This window comes from Danio rerio, chromosome 20, assembly GCF_052040795.2.
Source record: "Danio rerio strain M-AB ecotype USA chromosome 20, GRCz13ab, whole genome shotgun sequence".
In the NCBI taxonomy this organism is placed as follows: domain Eukaryota; kingdom Metazoa; phylum Chordata; class Actinopteri; order Cypriniformes; family Danionidae; genus Danio; species Danio rerio.
The window spans coordinates 52653405-52681057 of record NC_141040.1 but is presented as its reverse complement, the minus strand read 5'-3'; the positions used below and the strand labels follow the sequence as shown (position 1 = coordinate 52681057).

Here is a 27653-nt window from a genome sequence, read left to right as displayed (position 1 = left end):
TTGCAACACTTTTTGCATTTCCTTCAGTTTCTCAGAGACTTTTTTGAGAAACACACAATTTTAATATAACATATTATATAGTATGCTGTATATACACTATATTATCCAAAATTAAATTTCATCTAAACTAATAAAATTACAATTATACATTGTTAATATCACAAGCTTATAAATGAATGTTGTAGGGACTGATGCAACCATCTCTGTCAATGATTAAACATATGTAGATACAATAGCTTTAACACTTAAAAGCTATACCTACTGAGAAAGCATTTATATAAACTGTATGATCAAACAATGTTGCACAAAAACAGATTAGACATAAGAAATTTTCCACACACACAAACACACACACACACACACACACACACACACACACACACACACACACACACACACACACACACACACACACACACACACACACACACATGTATATATATATATATATAATTTATTTATTTATTTATTTATTTATTTATTTATTTATTTATTTGTTTATTTATTTATTTATTTATTTAACCTCAAAATTAGTTTTATACTGAAGGGATGGTCACATATGGTTGATTTCCTTCAGATTGAAGGAGGGTCTACATGAATATCACCACAATATCATTCCTGAATGTAGAAATACACTACCTGACAAAAGTCTTGTTGTCTATCCAAGTTTTAGGAACCGATAAAGTGACTTATATGAAAGGCAAAGGCCTCTAGATTACGCTTATTTTACCACAATAAAATATGATCATGCCTTGATTTTATATTATTTAATTAGGACAGTAAGACTTGACTTTGCTTAGACAAATGTTTTGTCACTTATTAGAAATAATGTTGAGTATAGAATATAAAGTCATGCTGCAGTGGAGACAGAATGAATATTGTGTCTGACTCCTATGAGCTTGGAGAACTGCATCTATACATCTCTGCAATGACTCAAATCACTGATTAATAAAGTCATCTAGAACGACAAAGAAAGCATTCTTGCAGGACTCCCAGAGTTCATCAAGATTGTTTGGATTCATCTTCACTGCCTCCTCCTTCATCTTGCCCCAGACATGCTCAATAATGTTCATGTCTGGTGACTGGGCTGGCCAATCCTGGAGCACCTTGACCTTCTTCGCTTTCAGAAACTTGGAAGTGGAGGCTGAAGTATGAGAAGGAGAAGATGCCTCAGGCTGTTGATGTTGCCATCCACTCTGCAGATCTCTCGCACACCCTCATACGGAATAAAACCCCAAACCATGATTATTCCTTTACCATACTTGACTGATTCCTGTGAGAATCTTGGGTCCATGCGGGTTCCAGTAGGTCTTCTGCAGTATTTATTATGATTGGGATGCAGTTTAATGGATGATTTATCAGAAATCGACCTTCTGCCACTTTTCCAAATAATCAGCTAGAAGTCAAGTTATGATTTGTTGCTCTTACAACTGGAATCGATGACAAGACTGTGAAGTCTTGCTGCAATAGCCCTATTTTGCAACTGTCCACAATCTCAATCATTACAGATTATTTAGGTAGGCTATATGAGATTGAGTAAAATGCTAATGTTTGTTTTATTCTATGACACATATATTGTGAGGTCTGCTATGATGATCCTTATTTTTAGATTTAATTATTTTAAAGCTTTTTAAAATGTAATTTAAAGTATTTTGAGTGTTTTTATTTCTTCAGCAATCAACTTGTCAGAATTACCAATATATTATTGTATTTGTTGTGATTTAAAATGACCAAAAAATGTTCACCTTTAGCCATTGAATCATCCCTTTTAGACTTTTGTTTTACTATTTAAAGGGATAGTCTTAAGCTGAAAGTCCTGTCATGGTTTACTCACCCTACATTTGTTCAAAAACAATTTGAGTTACTTTCTGTTGGACACCAAAGATGATATTTTGAAGATAGCACAAAAACCATAACATTAACTTCTATAGTATTTGTTTTTCCTTCTATGGAATTCAATAGAAACAGGTTTACAGCTCTCTTCGATGTTTTCAAATTTTTTTCAATGCTTTAATCTTCTTTAATGTTTGACATTTGTAATTATGTACACCCACTGCACATATACATTTGTAATTATGTTTATTTATCTGCATACTTTTGATTATGTACAGCAACCTGTACACATATTCATTTATTGTAAATCTCTGTTCACAGCTAATATAACTTGTATATAATGTTGATAGCACATCCATCTGTAAATATCACCATAGTTTTTCTTTAACTGCACTTTATATCTTATACCTGTATCCTGCACTTGCTGATATTGCACTGCTGGTTAGACCTAAACTGCATTTCGTTGCCTTATACTTGTACATGTGTAATGACAATAAAGTTGAATCTAATCTAAACAGAATTAAGAAACCCATAAATATTTGGAACCCCAAGGCTAAGTAAATAGTGGGTTAATTGTCATCCTTTTATGTTAGTTATACTTATTGTAAGCTTCAGTTGGCTTAAACTTTAAAACTCTGGGAATGCTAAACCGTTAATATTTGGTCGATTAAAGGTTTGACATTGATATCAGCCTGACATTGGGTTTTGATGTCAACCAGATTTCCATTTTAAATGCAACGTCCCCAAGACGTTGAGGTACAGCGTCAATCTGACGTCATGTTGACGTCTTGTGTCTGCTGGGTGTTTAAGGCCATTTTGGTCATCATACAGTAAACATCCGTCATCTTTTCATCAGTGACATGCATCTAAACAGTCTCTGAGTCAATGCGTGTAAAGATTTTGGACATCTTGGACACTTTTATTGCTTCCAAACAGTTTGCTGCAATTGTAAATCACCCATGTCTTGAGGTAATATAGTATGATGGGATTTACTGTCTATGTGCGATTTGGACAGGAATCACAGGACTGATTTTCTAATCCCCATAGACAATAAAAAATAAAGTAGTGACTGCAGGTTGAAGAAAAGTAGTGGAGTAAAACTAGCGATACTGCACTAAAAATGTACTCATTTATTTCATCAAACCCTAGTTTTCCTCAATGTTTGTAACATTTTTTCAACGCTTCAATCTTCTTTCATGTGTGACAGAATAAAAAAAAGTGAGTATTTTTTCATCCCTTTAAGTTAGTTATTACTTATTGTGAGCTTCAGTTGGCTCAAAGCTTATAACTCTGGGAACACCGAGTACACCTTAATACTGCACACTTAATATAACACATAATCATTGCACTACACTGCACAAACCCATTTATAAATGTACATATCTACTGCACATCTAAATTCTAAAATTTATGCTATACATATTACCATATCTATTTGTAATTCCTGCAAGTAACAATATATTGTGTATATTATGTTTATATATTACATATTCCTGAATAAAGCAATATTTGTTTTCAATTTTCTACAGAACAAACCATCTTATGCAATGATTTGCCTAACTACCTCAACTTGCCTATAACCTATTTAAGCCTTTAAATGTCACTTTAAGCTGTATAGAAGTGTCTTGTAAAATATCTAGTCAAATATTATTTGTTGTCATCATGGCAAAGATAAAATAAATCAGTTATTATAAATGAGTTATTAAAACTATTATGTTTAGAAATGTGCTGAAACAATCTTCTTTCCGTTGAACAGAAATTGGAGGAAAAATATACTATAATATATTTAATGGTTAGACGCCTGGTCAGACCAAAACTGTATTTCATTGCCTTGTACTTGTACACGTGTATTGACAAAAAAGTTGAATTTTTTTCTACCTGAGAGAATGATTGGATCCACTTCATCGTATTCCCTTAAAACCCACAGGAACAGACGAGCCAGATCCAAAGAATAGATGAACTGACGCAGAGGTTTCCCTGAACCCCAGACCTGCAGAGGTTTACCTTCCTCTACAAGACACACAGGCACAAATGGTTAGTATCAAAAAGAGAGCTCAGCTTAAATGAGATTTTAAGCCTTTCATAATGTGTATTTGATTTTGATGGGGTTTATGCATGCACACAGACTTTTTTTTATCTGTCAGTCAGCTCAAGCGCATCCAGTGAATGGTCATGCCATTCTAAAATCGCCATGTTTAAGATCTGATTTCTTTAAATATCAGTGATCTTCACTGTCTTATTGATTGATATATGATATAAAGGGGGTCTCAGGCCTGAAAAAAGTGCTGCATTACAATGAAATTTAATGCAATTCTATCATGTCTTTAAAATATGGAAGTGTATTTCACCCCAGTATTTTCTGTGTTTTTAGCCTGCTGCTACTGACGGCACTAGAGTTTACATGTTTTTTCATCTCGTTTTACTCTTGAAAAACTTAATGAATGCTTAAGTTTATTTAACTGATTGTATTTTAATCACATTACATCATCGATGCTGTAAAAGGAACAGTATAGAAATTGAAAATCGTCACATAACCGGAAGTTCAACTGGAAGTTCAGTCAGTCACAGGCTGAAAGACACTAGCTGTGCATGTAGCCCATTGTATCTCACTTTTTGCTAGGTAGGTCTTGTGAATCAATCCTGGTAGCACGTGACCGTCCTCAATGTTGAAGTTGTCATGAGCTCCAAACACATTGGTAGGAATAACAGCTGTGTATCGCCGACCGTACTGCTTAAAACAAGTCCTAATGAACAAACACACAAAACACACACAGGTTTGAATTTTAAAAGCTATAAACAATGTTTTACCAAAAAAAATAATATTGAAATACATTTTGGGTTTTTCCTAAATAGTGTTATTAAACAATTAGTTATAATAAAAAAAAACAAAAAAAAAAACTTTCTTTAAAATGGCCAAGTGTTTGTTCATTGTGGTAATGGCTGTGATTTATTTAACTTATAATGATTTAACGGCATAATTCACCCAAAAATTACAATTTATTTGACCTCAATTGGTTGCAAACCTTTATGAGCTTCCTTTTTCTGTTAAACACTAAAGAAGATCTCTTAAATAAGGTTTGAAACCTGTAACCATTGACTTACATAGGAAAACAAATACTGTAGAAGGCAGTGGTGACAGGTTTTCCAACATTTTCCAAAAGAACTTATTTTATGTTCAGGTGATTAAAGAAACTTAAATAGGATTGTGACAACAAGTGAAAGTTTCAGGTTGAACTGAATAATGAACCAATTGCTTTGGTTGAACTGTCACTTTAAATGCATCACAGTGACAATATTTAAATGAAATCCACCTAATAGTTTAAAGAAAATTATAATAACATTTAAATCAAGTGGGCGACGTGGTGACGCAGTGGGTAGCACAATCGCCTCACAGCAAGAAGGTCGCTGGTTCGAACCTCGGCTGGGTCAGTTTTCATTTCTGTGTGGAGTTTGCATGTCCTCCCTGCGTTCGCGTGGATTTCCTCCAGGTGCTCCGGATTCCTCCCCAAGTCCAAAGACATGTGATATAGATAAATTGGGCAAGCTAAAATTGTCTGTGGTGTATGTGTATGATTGAGTGTTTATGGATGTTTCCCAGTGAAGGGTTGCAGCTGTAAGGGAATCCGCTGCGTAAAACGTATGCTGGATAAGTTGGCAGTTCATTCCACTGTGGCGACCCCAGAGTAATAAAGGCACTAAGCTGAAAAGTAAATTAATTGATTTACAGATAAAAACGGATGAACTGATAACTGGAGTGGAAAATACAGCAAAAAATGTGTTTAAATCTCATATAAATGCGATGGTGAAATTGCAATGATATAATGTAAAATAAAACAACAAATAAAAAAAAGTTTGTCCTTTGAAATGCATAATGTCATAAATTGATGACACAGTGAGATGAGCTAAATCGGTTTTAATTTAACTAGAACAGTATTTGTTGTAGTTACCCGGCCTTACCATTCACTAACCACGATCAGACTGGAGGTTCTGAATACCAGAAAATACTGTGATGTCTGGAAACAGCCCTTCAGGGCAACTGAAGTCTCCCCTATACCATCTGAATTGTACACTGTAAAAAAAAAAATCCTGGTTGCTTTATATTTTTAAGCCGAATCAAATTAACCTTATGAGTTCATTGAACTTATATTATGTTAAACCAAAGTCCCTTTAAGGCAAGTCATTTCACTAGGCGGTCATCTTCAAATGCCTCTCGGGCAGTATGCTCAGGCATTCTGTTTGAATGAGTAAACATCAAATTCTCCAACATTACTTGCCAAGCTTACCATTAAATTTCATATTATGAATAGCCAATAAAAGTGCCCCCTCAGTTTTTATCAAGAATTGTTCACTTAAAACTGAAAATTCTTTCTATCATTAATAACTAACACTCCTGTCATTCCAACCTTCAGAACACACATTTAGATAATGTATAATATGAAATAGCAATAAATTATGAAAATTGTGAGATTAAAACTAGGCCTATAGTCCAGAGATCTGGTCACCTCGTCAGGTCAGGGTGCTTCCGTATATAGTCTTTAAAACGCGAATTCGGTGGTGGAGGCGCACTCAACTCACAAGGGAGAAAGTGGACTAGTAGATGACATGAGACGAGCAGCCTAATTCATTACATGTTTTGGTTAACTAATTCTTTAAGTACAACTCTCTTGAACTCTAAAAGGAAAAAAAGCTGAAGAAATTTGCAGTTTAATTAATTTTAGCAAAAACGCATCTGCCAGTAATCTTCACAATAGTTTTTCAGTTAGAAGATATGTAGCCTAATAAACATGTTTAGTTCACTGCACAATCCCAATGTAGTCTACACTATAATTAATATTCCTATTTATTATATTCATTATTAATATTAATAATATTAAAATTAAGCTAAAATTGACGAAACGCAGAACCCTTTTGAATGTTTGCTTTCATTTTGATATGCTAAAGCACACTTTTACAGTTTTGTAGAGAAACATCCCATTATGCAGCAGCAGTCAAGTTAGGACACTTATAAAATGCCTTTTGCGTTTATAGATGATCGGCCTGCGAAGTCAAGTTTACAGTTATAAATGAAATAGGTATATAGTGTATAAGTGGATTTGCGGTGGATCAACCTCTCACGTGCGCTGCAGGTAGGCAGAATGATAATCTTTTAAAAATTATTAAATGTAATTTAGGCTATACTGCTATTTGCTCATGCAAAATTAAACACCAGAAAATATATTGTAGTCCTATATTAAGAGCTAAAATACAGTTAGCACATCAAGATTGCTTTGACTTGTAGCTCACGGCCCTACAAAATTTAAATAACCTGAAACAAGTGATTTAAAATATGCTAAATAACTAAATTAAATGACGGGTAGGTCTAGTAACCTAATGGTTTATGATGGTGTTTTTACAAATGGCAACCAGACAAATCACATAAAAAAACATAATTTACAATAGCCTAACATAGATCTTTATTTTTACTTTTAAAATGATGAAAAAAAGTTAAATAGCATATTATTTGTTATCCTAAAAATTAACCAATTTTCACGGTTATAACTGTGAATTTGGAAAGAAACAAGCAGAATAAAATATGATTAAAAGAACTCGTTTGGCGCTGAAGCCATGATCTGTGTGCATTAATAAACGGTGTCGTTGCATTACTTTATTTAAAAAAAATTAGTAATTGCAATACTGCATATTGTTATTATTATTATTATTATTATTACTATAGAAAAGGTATATTACTGCCTTAAGTCAGTAACTCAGGCAGTAATGCAAAGTAATAATAAATGTGAATGAATAGCCTAAATGAAAGGAACAAGAGGGACCAAAATCAGTCACCAGGTCTAGGGCCTCCTGCGAACACAGGGAGAACATGCAAACTCCACAAAGAAGCGCCAACTGACCCAGCCAAGGCTCGTACCAGCAACCTTCTTACTGTGAGGCGATTGTGCTACCCACTGTGCCACCGTGCTGCATAATTCTTTACATATTGCATAATTTTACATATTCAGTTCTTCTCTTGCTTCTCATAGTTGCTCCTGCTCTTCTGCAGGCTGCTCATCTTTCACACATAGCACAATTTTAGCCTGGCTCATTTCTTCTCCAATACATGCTTGACTTTCTTTAAGTTGCATGTCTGTACACTTTTAGAGACACTACTGCATACTTTTGGAGAATACTAAATCTTCTTTATATACTACACTACTTTCCAGGCTGCGAGAATTGCTGGAATGTTTCACAATTTAAAATATTATGGCTTTTTATTCTCTTTTTCTTTATTTATGTTACGCTTCCTTGATACAATCTTTATTATAAAAAACACTACAGAAATATTGATGTATTGCAGTGCATTGAAATGTGACCCAGATATGCTTTCATGTGAGGCATACATGCTTTAAACCTGTTTCTAACCTGTTTTGGACATCAATCATGCGCTTGGCGAAGGCATAACCGAAATTAGAGTCATGTGGTGGACCATTGTGGATCTGAAACAAACCAAGCAGAAAAAGAAAGTACACTCACTTTTAATTCCATTGACACAATAAAAATAGTCTGGTTCATGAAAAGTGATAACTTTAACTGGACTGAAACAGTTTCAATTTACACTTCTATGTTAAGCTGCTTTGACACAATCTATTGTAAAACACTATGGAAATAAAGTTGAATTTAATTGAACCACACCTGGCCTTGATTTGGAGCACTCACACTTGTCAAACTGCAACACTGACACTTGGCCCTGCTTTCCCTTATCTATCAGCTGATAGCCACTGATAATGCCCATTTAATCAAGTGATAACATTTGAAGCGGGCGCACCATTATACTCTAGATAAATACAAATAATACTGATAACATCTAAAAAAAAACTTACATTTTATTGGACCTTTAAATGCTAACTCCATTACCTCATATTCCAAACGCAAACACTTTTGTAATTGTGTTGTTCAATTTGAAACTCTTCACATCATGATAATCAGAATTATTTTATATGTGGCAACATTTAAACCTATTGGCATTCAGTGCACACATACGCTGTAAAAGAAATCTTTCTGCCTAACATTTATTTTAGTTTAATCAAATTAGGTTTTCTAGTCATCTTAACTCACCAAAAATGCATGAAGTGAAACTTTTTATAATTAAAAATATTTAGCTGAAACCTGATTATCTGTAACATAAAGACGTTTATTACAGTGTAGCTCAAGTCGTAGTTCTCAGAAAATAACCAGTGCACAAACTGTAACTGTGAGTTGACAGTCATAATGGTTGTTTTCAATATATGACATGAGCGCAGCAGTTGTCATCCAATCCTCACCTATCCAACAACTATCGAGCCAATGGTTGGTATGAGGCAGTGCTGTCCGAACTTGTTCCTCACTTGTTGTTGCTATCATATTAAATATAATCAAAAAGCAAATAATGTCCTTTAGGCTTTTTCGAAAAATGCATGTAATTTGCAACAATCAGAGTTTGAACCAAATGCAGAGTAGTGTCCCTGGTATGGGGTGTTTATGCCGATATGCTGTGTTTTGTTTTTCAGCAAACATGCTACTGTGCATGTGAGTGGGAAGAAATGGACCTCTTTGGTCCATTTTTGTCCAGAATAAATTTTTTGCTGGAGTCTCGCTTGGAGTATGCAGAGTTTATTTGAGTTTTCCTGGGTTCGGGTTTCCCTCACAGTCCAAAGGCATCCACTGCAGTGAATTAAAACTAAGATTAAAAACTAAATTGGCAAAGTGTATTGGTGTTTCCCAGTGATGGAGCTTAAAACTTATGGCACCTCCACGACACCGTTAACGTGTGGTCTTCCCCAAGGCTCAATTATCAAAGGAGAAAATTACATCTGTACTTATTTATTTTAAAGGCTCTTTTAGGTAAATTACCATCCTATCTTTCTAATTTGTTAACATTTCACACAAATAACCAACACACTAGATCTGGTTCATGTATTCGTCCAACAGTCCCTAGGGTACTGTCAGAACTTGGCAGACGTGCTTTTTCCGTTTACGCTCCCAGGGGTTGGAATGACCTGCAAAATCAGCTCAATCTTGACACTTTCGACTCTGAGTACTTTTAAACATCTTTTATACAACATCTTAAAGGACACTTGTAATTGTTCTTTATGATCTGATGTTTTTATGAACAGTGATTTTGTAACTTTGTGTTATTGTTTTTGTGATATTATGTGAAACTTTATGTGCTGCCTGCCATCTTGACCAGGTCTCACTGGAAGAAGAGACGGTACTGTCTCAATGTGATCTCCTGGCTAAATAAAGGAAATAATTATAATTCTAGCACCTTCACTATTCTCTCTTTATATGCTCTCACTAGGTTCTTTTTTTCCAGAAAATATGGCCTGCACCTTTATCCTTATGCGCGCGATAAACAAATCAATCTGTCATTCAAAAAGGAAAATGAGTCCTCTGTTTTGAACTCATTGTCGCTGTGCCTGGGGATAGGTAGAAGCATGGCTTTCTGAGAACTTTTTACTTCTAAATGAGGAGAAAACAGAGGTTGTTATATTTGGGCCCAATGATTTGTCGGACTGTAAACGCCTCAGGTTGGGCAACTTGAAGGAATTCAGATCACCCTAAGTACGTAACCTGGTACATTAGACCAGAACTTAAAGTTTGATAAATGTATCTCAAAAGTGGTTGGAAATAGTTTCTACCAACTCTGCCTTCTCTCTACAATGAAATCCTCTCTTCCTTAGAAATTGCCATACATGCGCTTATAACCTCCCGGTTGGACTATTGTAACTCTCTCTATTTTTGGCTGCCTAAGTCTCAGATTGCTCGCGTACAGTTAGTGCTAAACACAGCAGCTAGATTTTCTCCTATAAAGATGTTACTCCTATTTTGAGGTCTCTTCATTGGTTTCCAGTGACACAAAGAATCCAATTTAAAATCCTTCTCTTTGTGTTTAAAGCTCTACATGGTCTAGGCCCTCAATATTTATCCCAACTGATTGTTATTTACACTCCATCCAGACACTTGCATTCCGCTGATCAGTTTTTATTAAAATTAACAAAGGCCCACCTCAAAAGTAGCTAAGTAAGTCTAAATTAAATACTCATTTATTTTCTAGGTCTTTTGAAGCGCAAAGCCTTCCCTTCAAGAGGGTGGGGGGATTGGGGTGTTGGGAGTGGGGAGGGGGATCAAAACAGACCTGTTCTTAATCGTGTTTAGTGTTGGTCAACTGTGGTAGCATCTTGTAATTAGGCAAAATAAATTTTTTTTTTTTTAATTGTTACACTTTCACTGTTTCTTTCTTATGTGCCTATTGCTGTTATTGTTTTTAAGCCCATATCTTTTGTTTATTTTTTCTCTGTAAGGCACTTTGTTCTGCCTTGTGGCAGTTGGAAACGTGCTATAAAAATAAATTGAACTTGAACTTATGCCACAGTAATTGTCAGTTCATTGCGCTGTGGCGACCCCTGATAAATCAGTGTAAGTGAGTGAACTTTGCCAAACTAAGCATTGCTCTTATGGTGTTTTCAGAGAATCAATCCTTCCAAACAGTCTGTTGTAGAGTCATTATATCGTCAAGAGCTGAAACGTTTAAAATGCCAATTTGAAGAGTTTGAGTTGTCGCTCATAGACAATTTTTGTCATTGCATAGGGAAATTTTCGATCTTTTGTGATCTGTGGATTATCTTGGATGTTTTCCACATGCAAATCATCTTCAGCATAGTAGATTGATTGACTTCCTCCTGAATATCCTCATTTCTCTTCATAAAATAAGCAGCCACAGTTGTTTCCCTAGAAAGATTGTTGACGATAGACCTACAGAGAATCTGCGCCCATCATATTTCAGCCCATTATTGAGTTGAATTATTTAAATGCATGTAACTGTCTATTTGGTCAGTTTCATATCAATTATACACAGAAAAAAAAGATTCATTGGATTTATTAAACATTTTTTAATGTAAGTGGTTGCATTAGGTGGAAGGATCAGAATCATCCAGTCAATGTCTTATCATGTTGGCATTCGTTGAGGTCTACATGATCAGTTAATCAAGTGCATTCAATTTGTAGCCTTAACTCATATGAAAGCTGTGGGGCTGTACTTTGTTTTCCACACGTTTTTTTGTTTGTTTTGGTTTTGGTTTAGTTTTTTCTAAATAGATAATAAATATATCTGTCATCTAAGGTTGTTAAACTTAACATTTTTCAATCTGCTAAGAATGGGGGCAGATGCACCATCAGTGTGCAATTTAAAACATAGCTTAGTTGATACAAAGGGATAAGAGGTTACAACCTGCGCACTAAAAAATAGTTTTCTGTTGCACCATTGAACTTGGATTCAATGTAACTATATGGAGGCCCCTCCTCTTTTTTCCTTTTTTGAGACAGTTTAATTTTCTTTCAAACAGTGTTTTGTTTGCATCCAACAATATAGAAAAATAAGAACTTACTGAAGTTTTCTTCGCTTTCATGTGTATTGCAAGTTTAACATTTTGATTTTAATCACTTTTCACAGTATTTTCCTGTCTAACAATTTAAAGGTTTCCTAGAACTGGGTCGCATGCTGGTGTAAGATGGCTAAATCTCTCCAGAATATCAGACCCTAATAACTCTTTTGGACTTTCATGAGGCAAGAACATAAGAGTTGCTATGCAATGCTACAATGGACTTTCTGATCTAAGAAGTGATCAGGAAACCAGTTGTTCAACTGTTCTATTCAAGTCATCCTGATTAAATCTTCCTGACTGTATGTCTTTGACAAAATCAGGGAAGAATGCCGGAATGCACCCTTCTTTCACCCCAAGCCCCCCTTCTTGACCCTAAAGCGACTTGCTGATCAGAGCACATTTTGCATAAAATGTCCAAGGTTTTAATATGGTGTATCTTGCAGCACTATATTCATGTTTGGTATCAATTTAAATGTCTCAGTGTGATTGGTAAAGTGGTCTTAATTTCACTGTATTATTTTACTTGTACATGCTGATTTGGTTTTTGACTTTGATTAAGATCTTTGCCAGATGCTCCCCTGACAAATAAAATGTTAAGTTTTGATTAATTCTGGAGTTTTGCGAATTCATTGTATCCAGTAGATTACGAGGAGTCTTCGCTACCCTTATGGTCCGGCATAAATTATTTGATAGGTGCATTTGATTATACGTAGCCATTCCGAGCTGATAACATGTAGACCTTTTAATCATTTAACCACTGAAAGTAGCAAGTTGCACGGGCTTGGCTAAAGAATCTATTCTTTTAGGAATAGGTGAGCGTTATGCAACCAACCTATTTGAATATTAGTTAATCCTGCACCCTCTGACTATTTTTAGAGTGTCGACATATTGTCCGTGAGAAGACAAGCAAACCCAGGGCGTGAAGCTCTGAGCGATGTTGGTCCCTAATGAACGTACAATTTAGAATATCGGAACTCAGATATAAATCAAAACTCTAAATTAAATCATATATGACGAATGTGATCCGTTCTTACAATTAAAAATACAATCTAAATTTTAGGATCATTTAAATTGGAGTCAGATTGAATTAGAAGCTAAAAAACGAATATAAATAAATTCTAATAAATAATACAACTCTTTTCAGAAGCACTAGAAAAGGCTTACATGCATTAAACCTTCGACCATGCTGTTAGTTTCGTCATTGGGCTAATAGGTGGACTCCTACACTGGAAGGGCATTTGCTACGTAAAACTTATGCTGGTATAGTTGGTGGTTAATTCCACTGTGGTGATCCCTGATAAGTAAGGGACTCAACCAAAAAAAAACTATTTAAAGGCCTCTGATTTAGTATTGCGTCATTCAGTGCAACTACTGTATGTGTAAGAGCCAGTTATGCATAATTCATTTGTGATAATGGTCACACTTTACAATAAGGTTCATTAGCTAATGTTAGTAATGCATTTACTAACAGGAACAAACAATGAACAATACATTTACTACAGTATATATTCATGTTATTAAACGTTAGTTAATTAAAATACAGTAGTTCATTGTTAGTTCATGTTAACTCATGGTGCATTAACTAATGTTAACAAGCATGGGCTTGGATGTTAATAATGCATTAGTAAATGTTCAATTATGATTAATAAATGCTGTACATGTGTTGTTCATGATTAGTTCATGTTAGTAAATGCATTAACTAATGAACCTTATTGTTCAATTCAATTCAATTCAGCTTTATTTGTATAGCGCTTTTACAATGTAGATTGTGTCAAAGCAGCTTCACATAAATGGTCATAGTAACTGAAACAGTGTAGTTCAGTTTTTAGTGTTTAAGTTCAGTTCAGTTTAGCTCAGTTCAGTGTGATTTAATCATTACTGAGAGTTCAAACACTGAAGAGCAAATTCATCAATGCGTAGCTCTACCAATCCTGAACCATGCGAGGCAGTGGCGACAGCGGAGAGGGAAAAAAACTTCACCTGATGGGAGTGAAGAAAAAAAACCTTGAGAGAACCAGACTCAGTTGGGCACGACCATTTTAATTTCTCCGCTGGCCAAAAGTCTTGTGCAGAGCTTCATTCGCCGTGGTTGTAAAGTGTTACCGTGATAATAATTTAGTTAATTTAGTAATAATTTAGTAATAATTTAGTAATAATTAGTTAATTTAGTAATAATTAGTTAATTTAGTAATAATTTAGTTAAAAAGGTCAAAACATGATAAAAATTGATATTTAAATATAATAAGAATTAATTGTGGTTGTATTATCTAAAATGCATAATTTAATAATTGATACAGTTTAAAAACCTTTACTTTGGTATTTTGGCTTCCGACAGTAATACGTCCCAGGGTCATTAGTTCATACGTTTAAGTCAGATTGCAGTTATGGATGTTGGAAGCGACACAGTTTTTTGACCGAGCTGATCGAGTCTATTGTAACTTTGTATTTTTGTTTGCATTTCTTCAGTAAACCTATTTTTAAAAGAAGATTCGGTCTTACTCGCATTTTTGCAAATACTGGTTGTTGGAATAGAAGCTGCAAAAGGTGGTACATAAAGATTTGCATGAAAGGTGTGCCGCTACAGTATGCATAACCTTACGGAGAGCTTACTGTACGACCTATACTCTGAAAATATCCGTAAAGTAGTTATCCATGTTCATTTTTTCCCCCCATTTATTTGTTTTTAAATTGCATTATGGGACCATGATCTTTCCATCTTTTAATTTTGAAAATTTATTAGAAAGTGACATTTACTGACATTTTTAATGGTTTGATATAGAGTTTGGTTTGGTGTTGTGAGTTATGATACAAAATAAACTGCCAATATGTTTTCTGTCATTTGTTATTGAACATAATTTTCTCTTTATTATTTCTTATACAATGTATTGTATTGTAAATATTATTAAAAGACTCTCGATAAACTGCAGTGTTGAATTAAAATGTAAAACATTGAATTGAAAACATCGTCAACAGAGCAGAGATCTTCATCGCATAAGGCAGTTTTTTTTTTGTAAATAAACAAGAAAAACCTGTCGATCACACGATACATTCATTCATTTTCGGCTTTCCCTTTATTAGTCCGGGGTCACCACAGTGGAGTTAAAGGGTCACAAAACACCAAAACACATTTTTTGAGCTGTTGACAGTCGTATATGTGTCCCACACTGCTAAAAACACTATTAGGACACCTATATTTCACTAAAAAGTGTAAATTGGTTGTTTTTGCGTTATTTTAAGCAAATTCGTACTTCCTGTTTGAAACAAATTTTTGAAGCTGCGTCACTGTCATGACATAATAGTGTTGTATTCCAGCGTGCAGACTGGGCGTCTGTGCCAGAGTGTGTCTTATTACGTCTTACAGTGTGATGCATTAATGCATGAGTAAGGCTTGGTTCAAACCAATCAGCACGCTCTACTGTGCAACTTCATTAATATTCATTACTGTCACCGTGTTTACACGACAGAGACGCCACGTTGTGTTGGCAAAACAAGCGTGAAGTGTTGCTTTTATAGTTTGCTGCAGTTAAGTTTCGTTTTCATTTTCTCTCTGTGAGAGCTCATCTGGATTCACGTGTGGATTAACAGTGTACGCGACGCTCGACAACAATAACTTACGTGTCTGAGGAGGATTATTGTTTACCTGAGAGCTGTTCTCATCTGTAAACGCTGAGATCCGGATTCGCTTGTAGTCTTCTCTTAATAAAGACGCGGGTCTAGTTGCTGGTGATTGTCCTGTCTCTACAGATTTGGTAAGTGAGCGACCAGTGCTCTTTGTTTATTCAGTTTGTTCGTATCGAACTAAGTTAACTATTGCACAGAGTGTAAACACATTAGCACCACAACCAAACTTTAACCTCGTGTAGGGTTTTTACCGCATTTTGTGATTGGAATAACACACGCGGCTTTCTGACGCTACCTGCCCTGTGCATCTAAGTTTCCGGGAAATGCGGAGGTTTTTTTCTCTCATTCGCCGTGCGGTATCAAACATTGCATGTAAAATACACGCTTAGAGCAGTTCCTCGAATCAAATATCTCGTTTGTCGCGAGGGGCATGAATGAATTCCCTGAATGAAAGAGCCAAACTGCTGTTAAAGTCCAACATTTAATAATTTGGCAAATAATTTGACTACAGATGTCCATGTAGGTTAAACACCATCACTTTCTCATGTGTGTGTATTTTGACTCCGAAACTTGTGCGTGCACAAATAGACACTCCCACACCATCCCACTTTAGTTCCTCCGACACTCCCCTCTAAGCAGAGCTGGACACGCCCACTTTTCTGACTTTTTCCAAAGTAGAGGTGTGAAAACACCCTGCTGAATCGAGGGGGTTTCATGGCCCTTTAACAGCCAACTTATCCAGCACATGTTTTTACCCAGCGGATGCCCTTCCAACTGCAACCCATCACTGGGAAAGATCACACGATACAGAACCTGTTAATTAATAGGTAATTTTAGAGTTCTGCCTTACAAACATGTGGTCTTTGTACAAACTATAACTAGTTGCTAATCTTCTACTGTGGAATTTACATTTCATTTTAAACAAGAGCTTATGGACAGTTGGTGGAACCCTACCCAAATTATGATTTTTTTATTGTGTCCTGATACAGGAAGAGTTTAGAGGTTGTCCTTTTTTATCATGTGACTCCACTAAAATGTCAAAAGGTGTTCAAAGTCTCTCAGGTCCTAAATTCTCTAAAAAATAAACTTGATCAACTGGTTTGTAATTATAGAGGAAGGTTTCAGTCAACTGATTATGGTCAACAAATGCATCATGGTATGTGAAAATGCATGCCAGAAGCTTTTAAAGTAATGCTATAAATATTTACCATGGTCTCATCAATAGGGTATGTGGTCTTATCTGGGAAAATACAGGTGGACAGGCAAGAGACGACCTTCACCACTCCAAATTCATTAGCCGTCTGAAGCACGTTGTCATTTATGAACACATTATTTCTCTGAAAACAACGACAACAAACAAACAAACAAACAATACAAGTTATCACAAGTTACATGTCCACCCTTTTATATGCATTATATATCAGGGCCGGAGTGGGACTCCTTTTTAGCTCTGGAGTTTCAAGCCTTAGACTGGCCCACCTCAGTCGACAACTGACTATATTAAAATAACGTCATTTCCAATTCAGTTTCAAATGACACTAACACATCTTTTTCAAGGACAAAGCTGCTTTAGAACTTCAAATGTTTTTCATAAATATGAGAACATTAATTCTTTATCGATATCCAGTCCTTTGTAACAGTCGTCACACACACAAAAAAAATTTGTATCCCTACATAAGTAACCCAAACAGTATTTTATGTCTTAACACTGAAAATGAAAAAAAAACACATTATTCTCTGGTGAGGATCGAACTCGGGACAGTCGCATCATTATGTAACGTGCTAACCACTAGACCACGATGGCACTGTTAAGCTATAGCCCCTTTCACACAGTGATACCGGTAAATATCTGGAAAATTTATGGAACGACTTTACCAGTATATTCAAAAAAGCGCTGTTCACACAGGCGAGGACGTTACGGAAATTTTCCAGAAAAGAACATTCACACATCCATTCCAAAATAGCGGTAAATTCTGACATCATTCACCACAAATGAGCTTTAAACGACTGCGCTTGTGTTTGTAAACATTTGACTAAATTACAAACTCTGTGCATGATCAATATTGTGAACAACTTTCGCAAGATCACTTTTGCATGTCGAGATGTTCATAATATGTGCCTGTGCAGGCGCTCACAGGCTGTTTCACAGGCACACGCAAAGCTTAAAGGTAAACAAACAACGGCTTATCATAAGCATCTCATCGATGATTATTTACACAGTTGGCATTAAGAAGAACATATAAACGTGATCTGACTAACTTCTAGCAGCTGAATGTGTCTGGAAAAATATTGAAAGGCTTTTATTCTCACAAACCGCGCGGACGTAAATGCGCCTGACTGTTGTGATTGGCTAAAGCAGACGTCTCACGTCAACACGTTCTAGACGTGCACGCGCTTATTCCGGCAGTCTTCCATCTGCGTTCACACAGCGCAGCATTCCGGCAAATTGCCGGTAATGTTACAACTTCTCTTTCCGGAAAATAGCCAGAGCGAATTTACCGGTATTTTCAAAAAGGACCTGTTCACACATACAACCTTTCCGAAAGGTCTGTATGTGTGAAAGGGGCTTATGTAATGTTATCTGCTCCTATTGATGTCTACTCTTTTTGTACCCATTTTAGATTTCTGATTAAGTTATATCAGATTTATTAATGTAGTGCATCATCTGATTTTCATTGAGCAGGTGTAATATTCGTTAATATTAATTAATATTCAATAAGGTGCCGTTGTTTGGGGTGAAATGGTGTGCAGCCCGCAGGTTAATGATCATCATTAACCTGCGGGCTGCATTTTGCTCACTGGGCTGCGAGAAAATAAGTAAAAAGAGCGGAGCTGTGGCAAAATAATGATTAAAAAGAGTGAGGTTATGCTCAAATAAACAAATAAATTTCAAAAAGTGCAACTGCTGAGAGTGCAAGCAGCTAGGGACACCGGCCCTCGCGGCCAAAAAACGGACCGGCCCACTGGGAATTCTCCCGGTTCTCCCGATTAGCCAATCCGGGCCTGTTATATATATATATATATACAGCTGGAACATTTTGGATTTTTTTTTTTTCTAGGAATAATATTTCTAAAGGAGCTGTTGACATGGAAATTTGGTAAAATCCCAAACAATACACACACAAAAGTAAAACAAAAAAACTATTTGAAAATGAGTTCTGTGTAACAACAATGAAATGACACAAGGCGAAAGCGCTGAACTACTGAAATGTGTTTAATATTTTATATAAAAGGCTTTTTTGGTGCTGGCAGCTTAAAGATGCTGAGAATGAATGAAGTCACATGGAATTCTCAGGTGTGAGTTTCTCACAGACTTCAACAGAGTGTAAAAATCTTGATGGTTCTGTGGGTCTCGTCTATTAAATCTGAGCTTTATTTTGTGTTTTCTATTGGATTTAAGTCAGGTGAGAGTTTCCTTGGCTGTGTTTTGGATCATTGTCTTGATGAAATGTCCAACCTGGTTTCATCTTCATTCTCCTGCTAATGTAGATGTTGTACTGAAGCAGCTGATGTTTACACTGAGTAAGAGCAGAGGGTTGCTGAAGAACTACTGAGAGATTTTAGCTGCTGTCTGGGCTTTCACTGCCTTTCTACACCTCCCTTTCTTCATGTGTTCAATACTTTTTCCCTACGTCATTTCCTTTTATTACACATAACTTCATTTGTGAACTAATTACATTTGTTTTCTTTGGATATATGGATTTTGTTGGTTGTTACCAACATCAAAATTGATGAAAATTCAAGTCAACTGCACTGTTCAGTACTCATTTCCCCCCACATTTCAAGTGTTAATAATTACCCAGAAGTCCAGGTTTTGTCTCATGTTCCTGAAGAGCCCGCCCACCATGGCGGCTAAATGAATGACGTGTGTCGGACGATATTTCTCAAAGATTGCCCTGGTCTCTTTAGCGCTCCTAAAACAGTGAATGTTAATATAGTTATCATGCATGACAGCCACGTTAAAATCTGTTTGTATTTCTGAGGAACAATATTCAAGGAAATGTTTCCAATATGTGGATTGATGACATGGTTTACTTTCAGGATTATAAAAATACCTGTTTTTTACAGCCATTATAAAATCTGCTTGAATTCCAGAGAAACAAGATTCAGGGAAGTGTTTCAAAACTGTGGATTTATGATCTGGTTTACTTCTTATACAAAGACCAGTTCTATACTGTATGATTTAGGTGCACACCTCTTTATTAAATTAACCATATAGGTGTGGCTAACTTGACTTTGGGATTTAGCTGTATTGATATCAAGAAGCATTGAGAAAAATAAACAGACAAAACAAATACAGTAGGGAACAGGCCCGGCGCCAGGATATCAGAACTGAGGGGGCATTTTAAATCCAGAGGGGGGCACTAGACCTGGTGGCTGATTTTGGTCTCTCATGTACCTTTCATTTAGGCTATTTATTTACATTTATTATTACTTTACTTTGTTACTGACCTAAGGCAGTAATATACGTTTTAATAGTAATAATAATAGTTTCGCTATTACTGATTTTATTAATGATGGTAATGCAACGATACCGCTTATTAATGCAGACGGATCATGGCTTTAGTGCCAAACGAGTGCTTTAAATCATATGTTATTCTCCTTATTTATTTCCATTTTATTTCAAATAACAGGCATATGAATGTTTAAAGTTTTAGGTAAAGACGTCAAATTATGCCCACACATGCAAGCTGACCCACGATCAGTATAACCGGTAAATAAATATAGTGAAATCAGCTTAACCGAGTCATCACGCTTCACGTAGCCTATTACCCAACCAACTTCAGTGTTAGGGAAAAGCTAAATGTTACAATCTAATGTCATTCAAAACAATTACTTAGTTAAATTTTAAGGCATTAGTGTAGCCAGAAAAATACCTAAAAAAGATACCAAAATTCACAATTATTACCGTAAAAATTAGTTTGGCACGGATAACACGCAACTCAGGCAATATAACTTTTTTTCTTTAAAAATAAAGATTTATCTTAGGCTATCATAAGTGTGTTTTTCGTGATAGACACTAGATAGACGTGGCACAAATTCTTTCTGAAGGGGCAATGCCTCCTGTCAATGCCTTGACTGTTGTTGAACATCTATTACATTTTCTTTCACAGCCAAAATTTCAACCAAGACAACATCTATTTTTAGATTGTTATATTGTTTAGTTGACATCTATTAAATAAAGAAAAAATGTTTGGTATGTTAAACAGTAAAAAAAAAAAAATTAAATTGCTGTCATCTGAGGAGTTTCTTCCTTATGTTGAAAGCAAACAATCTTTTGAAGAATGTTTGTAATCAAATACTAGCTGTTTTCTCATACAGTCATAAAATATAAGTCCATTTTTGCAAAGTTAATGGCTGTAAGACATGTACAGGGCATCCGGAAAGTATTGATAGCGCTTCACTTTTCTCCCACATTTTATATGTTACAGCCTTATTCCAAAGTGGATAAAATCCTTTTGTTTCTTCAAGATTCTACACACAATACCTCATAATGACAATGTGAAAAAAGAGTTTTTGAGCCTGTTGCAAATTTAACAAAAATAAAGAAGCTGAAAAATCACATGTACATCAGCATTCACAGCCTTTGCCATGAAGCTCTAAATTGAGCTCAGGTACATTCTGTTTCCACTGATCATTCTTGAGATGCTTCAGCAGCTTCATTGGAGTTCACATGAGGTCAATTCAGTTGATTGGACATGATTTGAAAAGGCATACACCTGTCTATATAAGGTCCCAGAGTTGACAGTGCATGTCAAAGCACAAACCAAGCATAAAGACAAAAGAATTGTCTGTAGACCTCCGAGACAGGATTGTCTCGAGGCACAAGGCTGGGGAAGGTTACAGAAACATTTCTGCTGCTCTGAAAGTTCCAATGAGCACAGCGGCTTCCATCATCCGTAAGTGGAAGATGTTTAACCACCAGGACTCTTCCTTGAGCTGGCCGGTCACCTAAGCTGAATGATCGGGGGAGAAGGACCTTAGTCAGGAGGTGATCAATACCCGATGGTCACATTGTCTGAGCTCCAGCAGTCTTCTGTGGAGAGAGGAGAATCTGTGCAGCAATCCACCAATCAGGCCTGTATGGTAGAGTGGCCAGACGGAAGACACTCCTCTCCTGGAAATTCTCTTTATGGAGTGAATGCCAGGCGTTACGTTTGGAGAGAACCAGGCACCGCTCATCACCAGGCTAATACCATCCCTACAGTGAAGCATGGTGGTGGCAGCATCATGCTGTGGGGATGTTTTTCAGCAGCAGGAACTGGAAGACTGGTCAGGATAGAGGGAAAGATGAATGCAGCAATGTACAGAGACATCCTGAATGAAAACCTGCTTCAGAGTGCTCTTGACCTCAGACTGGGGCGATGGTTTATCCTCCAGCAGGACAATGACCCAAAGCACACCGCCAAAATATCAATGGAGTGGCTTCACAACAACTCAGTGAATGTCCTTGAGTGGCCCAGCCAGAGCCCAGAACTAAATCCTATTGAACATCTCTGGAGAGACTTGAAAATGGCTGTACACCGTCACTTCCCATCCAACCTGATAGAGCTCGAGAGGTACTGCAAAGACAAATCGGCAAAAACTCCCAAAAACAGGTGTGCCAAGCTTGTGGCATTATATTCAAAAAGACTTAAGGCTGTAATTGCTGCCAAAGGTGCATCAGCACAGTATTGAGCAAACTCTGTGAATACTGATGTACATGTGATTTTTATTTTTATTTTTTATACATTTGCAACAATAACAAATCTTTTTTCACATTGTCATTATGGGGGATTTTGTGTAGAATGTTGAGGAAATAAATAAATTCTATCCATTTTGGAATAAGGCTGTAACATAAAAAATGCAAAAAAAAAGTGAAGCGCTATAAACACTTTCTGGATCCCCTGTAAGTGTTTATGGTTAATAACATTCTCCAAAATGAAGTAAGTAAGTTGAACATGTGGAGGTTGGATAATTTCCAACTTCTAAAACAAACCAACAAAATAATGCAGTAGCATTCGAGTACTATTGCAAGATGCACTAAAAGCACAAAGCATTCAAATCTTATGAGATTTTTATTTATTTTTTATTATTTTTTATTTTGGTACCAAAAGGAATGGTTCAGTCAAAACCGAAACTTCTGTTAACATTTATACTTGCAGTACATCACTTGTTCCCATTTGAGGTTTTTCTGCTAAACACAAAAAAAGATATTTTGAAGAATGCTGGCACCCATTGCCTTCCATAGCAATGTTTTCCAACATTAGAAGTCTTTAAAATATCTTCGTTTGTGTTTAACAGAAGAAAGCAATGGACGAAGGTTAAAAGTATATGAGTGTGAATAAATGAAAATGTAATTTCTATTTTTGGATGAAATATGCCATTGAACTTCAGTGACCCAATGCACACAACTATGTTTTATTTTTTACATGTATAAAATGTTTTTTTCTTTCTTTATATTTCCTTCTGGGAAGGAACCCTGTTGCTGATGCCCAATTACACCAACAACAATAAACAATCACTCTAGTATTATGAGAGAAAGCACTGTAATTTCATGAATTGTTTTTATTTTTTATTTTTTGGTACTTAAAGGGATTTCTGTCATCATTCATTATACATCACTTACAACCTATTTGAGTTTCTTTCTTATGTTAAACACGAAAGAAGATATTTTGAAGAATACTGGCACCCATTGACTTCCATAGTAATTTTACATACATTGGAAGTCTTCAAAATATCTTCTTTTGAGTTCAACAGAAAAAAAAAAGAAATGTATGAAGGTTAAAACTACATGAGTGTGAATAAATGTCATTTTCATTTATTTAATTATTTTTGTGAAATATGCCATTGAACTTTAGTGACCCAATGCACACAAGTGTTTTTATGTTTTGCATGTATAAAATGTTTTTTTTTTTCTTTCTTTATATTTCCTTCTAGGAAGGAACCCTGTTGTTAATGCCCAATTACACTAAGGACAATAAACAATCACTCTAGTATTATGTGAGTTACTGGAAATGGATTCAAATTAAATTGGTGTTGACCTTTATTCTGTTACCATACTTGGTAACAATGGTCCATTATTGCACTTTCACTCCCCATTAAATGACAGAAAGAGAGTAGAAAGAATCTTGTGTAGGGGTATTATTTCAAAATACAGCCAAAGCACTCAAATTTCATGATTTTTTATTTTATTTTTTGTATAAAGGAGCGATTCAGCCAAAACTATTATTTCTGTCATCATTTATTCATCCATCACTTGTTCCTATTTGAGTTTCTTTATTCTGTTAAGCACGAAAGAAGATATTTTGAAGAATGTTATAGCACCCATTGACTTCCATAGCAATTTCCTTCTACTTTGGAAGTCTTCAAAAAATCTTCTTTTGGGTTCAATAGTAAAAAAAAAAAAATAAATGTATGAAAGTTAAAACCACATGAGTGACCCAATGCACAGAACTAAGTTTTATTTTTTACATAAAACATTTGTTGTAATTATTTTTGGAAAGAAACCCTGTCATTAATGCCTAATAACACCAAGGACTATAAATAATCACTCTGGTATTATGAGAGTTACTGGAAATGGAATTAAAATTAAATTGGTGTGGGCGCTAATGTAGTTACTGTAGTTGGCAACAATGGTTTAACACTAAGGGCTCTATTTTGACGGTCCATGCACAAAGCGCAGAGCTCAGGGTGCAAACGCATTCAGTGTCAGAACCCACTTTTGCTAATTTAAGGACGGAAAAATCCGCTTTGCGCTGTGGCGCATGGTCTAAAAGGGTTGAGTTTATTTTCTTAATGAGTTATAGGTGTGTTTTAAGAATAAACCAATCAGAGTCTCATCTCCCATTCCCGTTAAGAGCCAGTTACATCGCGCCATGACACATTTGCTATTTAAATGACGTGTTTTTAATAAAACAAATATAAATATGGACATAATAAATAATACTACTAATAATGATAACATTATACACAAGCAAATTAAAGGGATTGAAAAAGCCCCCCGAGATGAAGGAAGTATGAAGTCAGTGGTTTTTAAATTCATGTAGGCTAGAAAATAATATGTTTTGTAATATTTTAATCCTTTATATTTACATCCTATATATATCCATATTATATCCTCTAGATATATCATATTTTTCATATGTAAAGATATTTGCATATTGCTCTACATCTTGTGTGTAATAAACAGTGTGTAAGCCAGGCGCACTCTGCGTTATACAATAGACCGGCTTTGTTCTGGTCTAAAGAACAGACTATTATAGTTTCTCAAAACAGCAACGTGCCAAAACACGCCTGCTTTTTTAGACCAGAACGCCTATGGGCGCACAAATAAGCGCAAATGCATTTGCTATTTAAACAGCGTGGCACAACACCTCAAAACGACTCTTGTGCCGAGCTGAAAGTAGCAAATAACAATTGCGTCACGCCTTGCGCCACATTGCGGCGGGTGTATGATAGGGCCCTAAAACACACTTGAAACCAAACAGAAGATCGCTCTGGTGCTGTGTGATTTATCACTGCATGGCAAAGCAAGCTTTTGGAGGGTCATCCTATTAGATCTGAGCATGTGCCTAAGATGCTGCTGTTGCACAGAATGCTGAGATTGGTGATGCTATGGCACAAAAAGCTGTTTTGAAAACCAGTGTAAACACCAAGAAATAAATGTGTTCCAATAAAAAAATAATCCTGACTGTTCCCACATAGAAATCTGATAACTGACAATGTATGCGAATTTCATACTTAATATTTAGATTAAACATATGTAAAATATGTGGCTTTAATGCAAAACATATTTTGAAAGATTGCAAAATTTTATATATATATATATATATATATATATATATATATATATATATATATATATATATATATATACATACACACACATATACAGTATAAATACAGTAAATATACTGATGCAATATATATATATAAAATTTTCATCCAATGAAATTGCAAATATGTACATATATGTTAAATATATATTAGCTTAAATAATTTTATATGTGTTCATATGTTCACATTTACTTCAACCTAAATGTCCATATTCATAATAATAATGGTGGGGGTTGCATGGATGACTTATACAGTAGTCAACATTTGAAGTGGATCAAAAAAGTTGTTCAAACTTTTTTGACACTTTCTATGTCAAGATGTCGCAGAGAAAATATGTTCAATATCTTTGGGGGCTATGTCAAATTATTTGTGTCTCTGTTGAACCAAATAAACGTTCAAAGAACCAAATAAAGCATTTAATCGGGCATGAAATGCATTTTTAGTCAGTGATCAATTGTTTAACATTAACGCTTGTGTACTGTTTCAGATATTTTCAGCCACTCTGGAATGATTATGAGTATATTTTGGCCTCAACTTTCTCCTTGTTTCTGCAAATGGAATGATTTTGGGGGACTAATGTTGTTTTGACATATATTTTGGGAAAATGCTTTTAAATCTTTTTTTTTTATTATTCAACTCTACACTCTGTGCAAATTTACTACCTCTTCACTATGTTAGGGGCTGTTTTTGCCCCATTGATTGATGGATTTTTAGATAGCAAAGACATGATCTCATATTTTTTATGTATTCTTGATTGTTACTGGTTTTCCCTGCTGGGAAAAGGTAAAATTTTACATTTTTACTGTTGATCATCAGATGAAGTGCAAAAAATCTTGAGACCTTTGCGCACTTATCTTGGTATGTATGAGAAAATCTAAATAAGCACCTCAGCTCTCCGAAACATAGTAAGTGTATTTATGCACCCACTATAATCTGCTGTTTTACTCCATATAACTCCATATAAGAGCCAGAGACATTTTATACAGGCAGATTTAAAGGTTTAACGCTGCCAACTGATGATCAATTGTAAAAAAATATATACTGGGAAAGCCACCAACAAGCAATAATGCATGATTATAAGCTGTCATGGCTTTACAATAAAATTTATAAATAAAATTATAAATAAAATTATAATGGAAGTCAATGGGGCAAAAACAGCCGCCAACATAATGAAAGCGTAGTTAATTTGAACTGGACACAAACATTAAAGCATCAATCATCTGCAGTTCACTTCATCAGGTAGCGCTCAAGGTTAAAGAGCAAATAATTATATTAATGCGATGGGTGTGATGGCTTGACATTTTAATTACTCTGTTGTGTAATTTGTCTGACAAATGATTTGTGTTTTTTGTTAGGAGTTCTTACAAAAGATTGGCTTCTTTGGATGAGAGGAATGTCCATTCTTCTCCTTCTCTGCCCTCCTCTTTCACCACCCGCTCTATGGCTCGCCCCACCAGCCCACTGCCGCCCGTCACTAGCACACGCATTGGCTCGACCGTCCCGTTCATCTGACAGAGAGAGAGAGGAAAGAGGTTTGATCAACATTACAGGTGTTAATGTGTAATACGCTACCTGACAAAAGTCTTGTCGTGGATCCCAGTTGTAAGAGCAACTTCTAGTTGATAATTTGAAAAAGTGGCATAATCTGAATCATCTGTTGAACTGCATCCCAATCATCACAAATACTGCAGAGGACTTATTGGAACCCGCATGGACTCAAGATTCTCATGGAAATCAGTCAAGTTTGGTGAAGGAAAAATCATGGTTTGGGATTAGATTCAGTCTTGCGAGAGATCTGCAGAGTGGACGGCAACAATAACAGCCTGAGGTATCAAGACATTTGTGCTGCCCATTACATTACAAACCACAGGAGAGGGCAAATTCTCCAGCAGGACAGCGCTCCTTATACTTCAGCCTCCACATTACAAGTTATTAAAAGAAGGTCAAGGTGCTCCAGGATTGGCCAGCCCAGTCACCAGACATGAA

At 35.7% G+C, this 27653-nt stretch overlaps 2 protein-coding genes across 2 annotated transcripts in view; one reads left to right on the top strand and one right to left on the bottom strand.

The window, feature by feature from the left end:
* Positions 1-27653, top strand: part of pax1b (paired box 1b) — a 98069-nt gene that overhangs the window by 15395 nt on the left and 55021 nt on the right. Inside the window, exon 2 of the mRNA XM_087298923.1 lies at positions 3761-3867. The gene's annotated coding sequence lies outside the window, so the exon portion shown is untranslated. The remainder of the gene's footprint in view (positions 1-3760; positions 3868-27653) is intronic.
* Positions 1-27653, bottom strand: part of gfus.3 (GDP-L-fucose synthase, tandem duplicate 3) — a 34212-nt gene that overhangs the window by 1713 nt on the left and 4846 nt on the right. Inside the window, 6 exon segments of the mRNA NM_001077284.2 lie at positions 3712-3843; positions 4444-4577; positions 8230-8303; positions 17057-17185; positions 19648-19762; positions 27033-27175. Coding sequence (NP_001070752.2) covers positions 3712-3843; positions 4444-4577; positions 8230-8303; positions 17057-17185; positions 19648-19762; positions 27033-27175 — 727 coding nt within the window.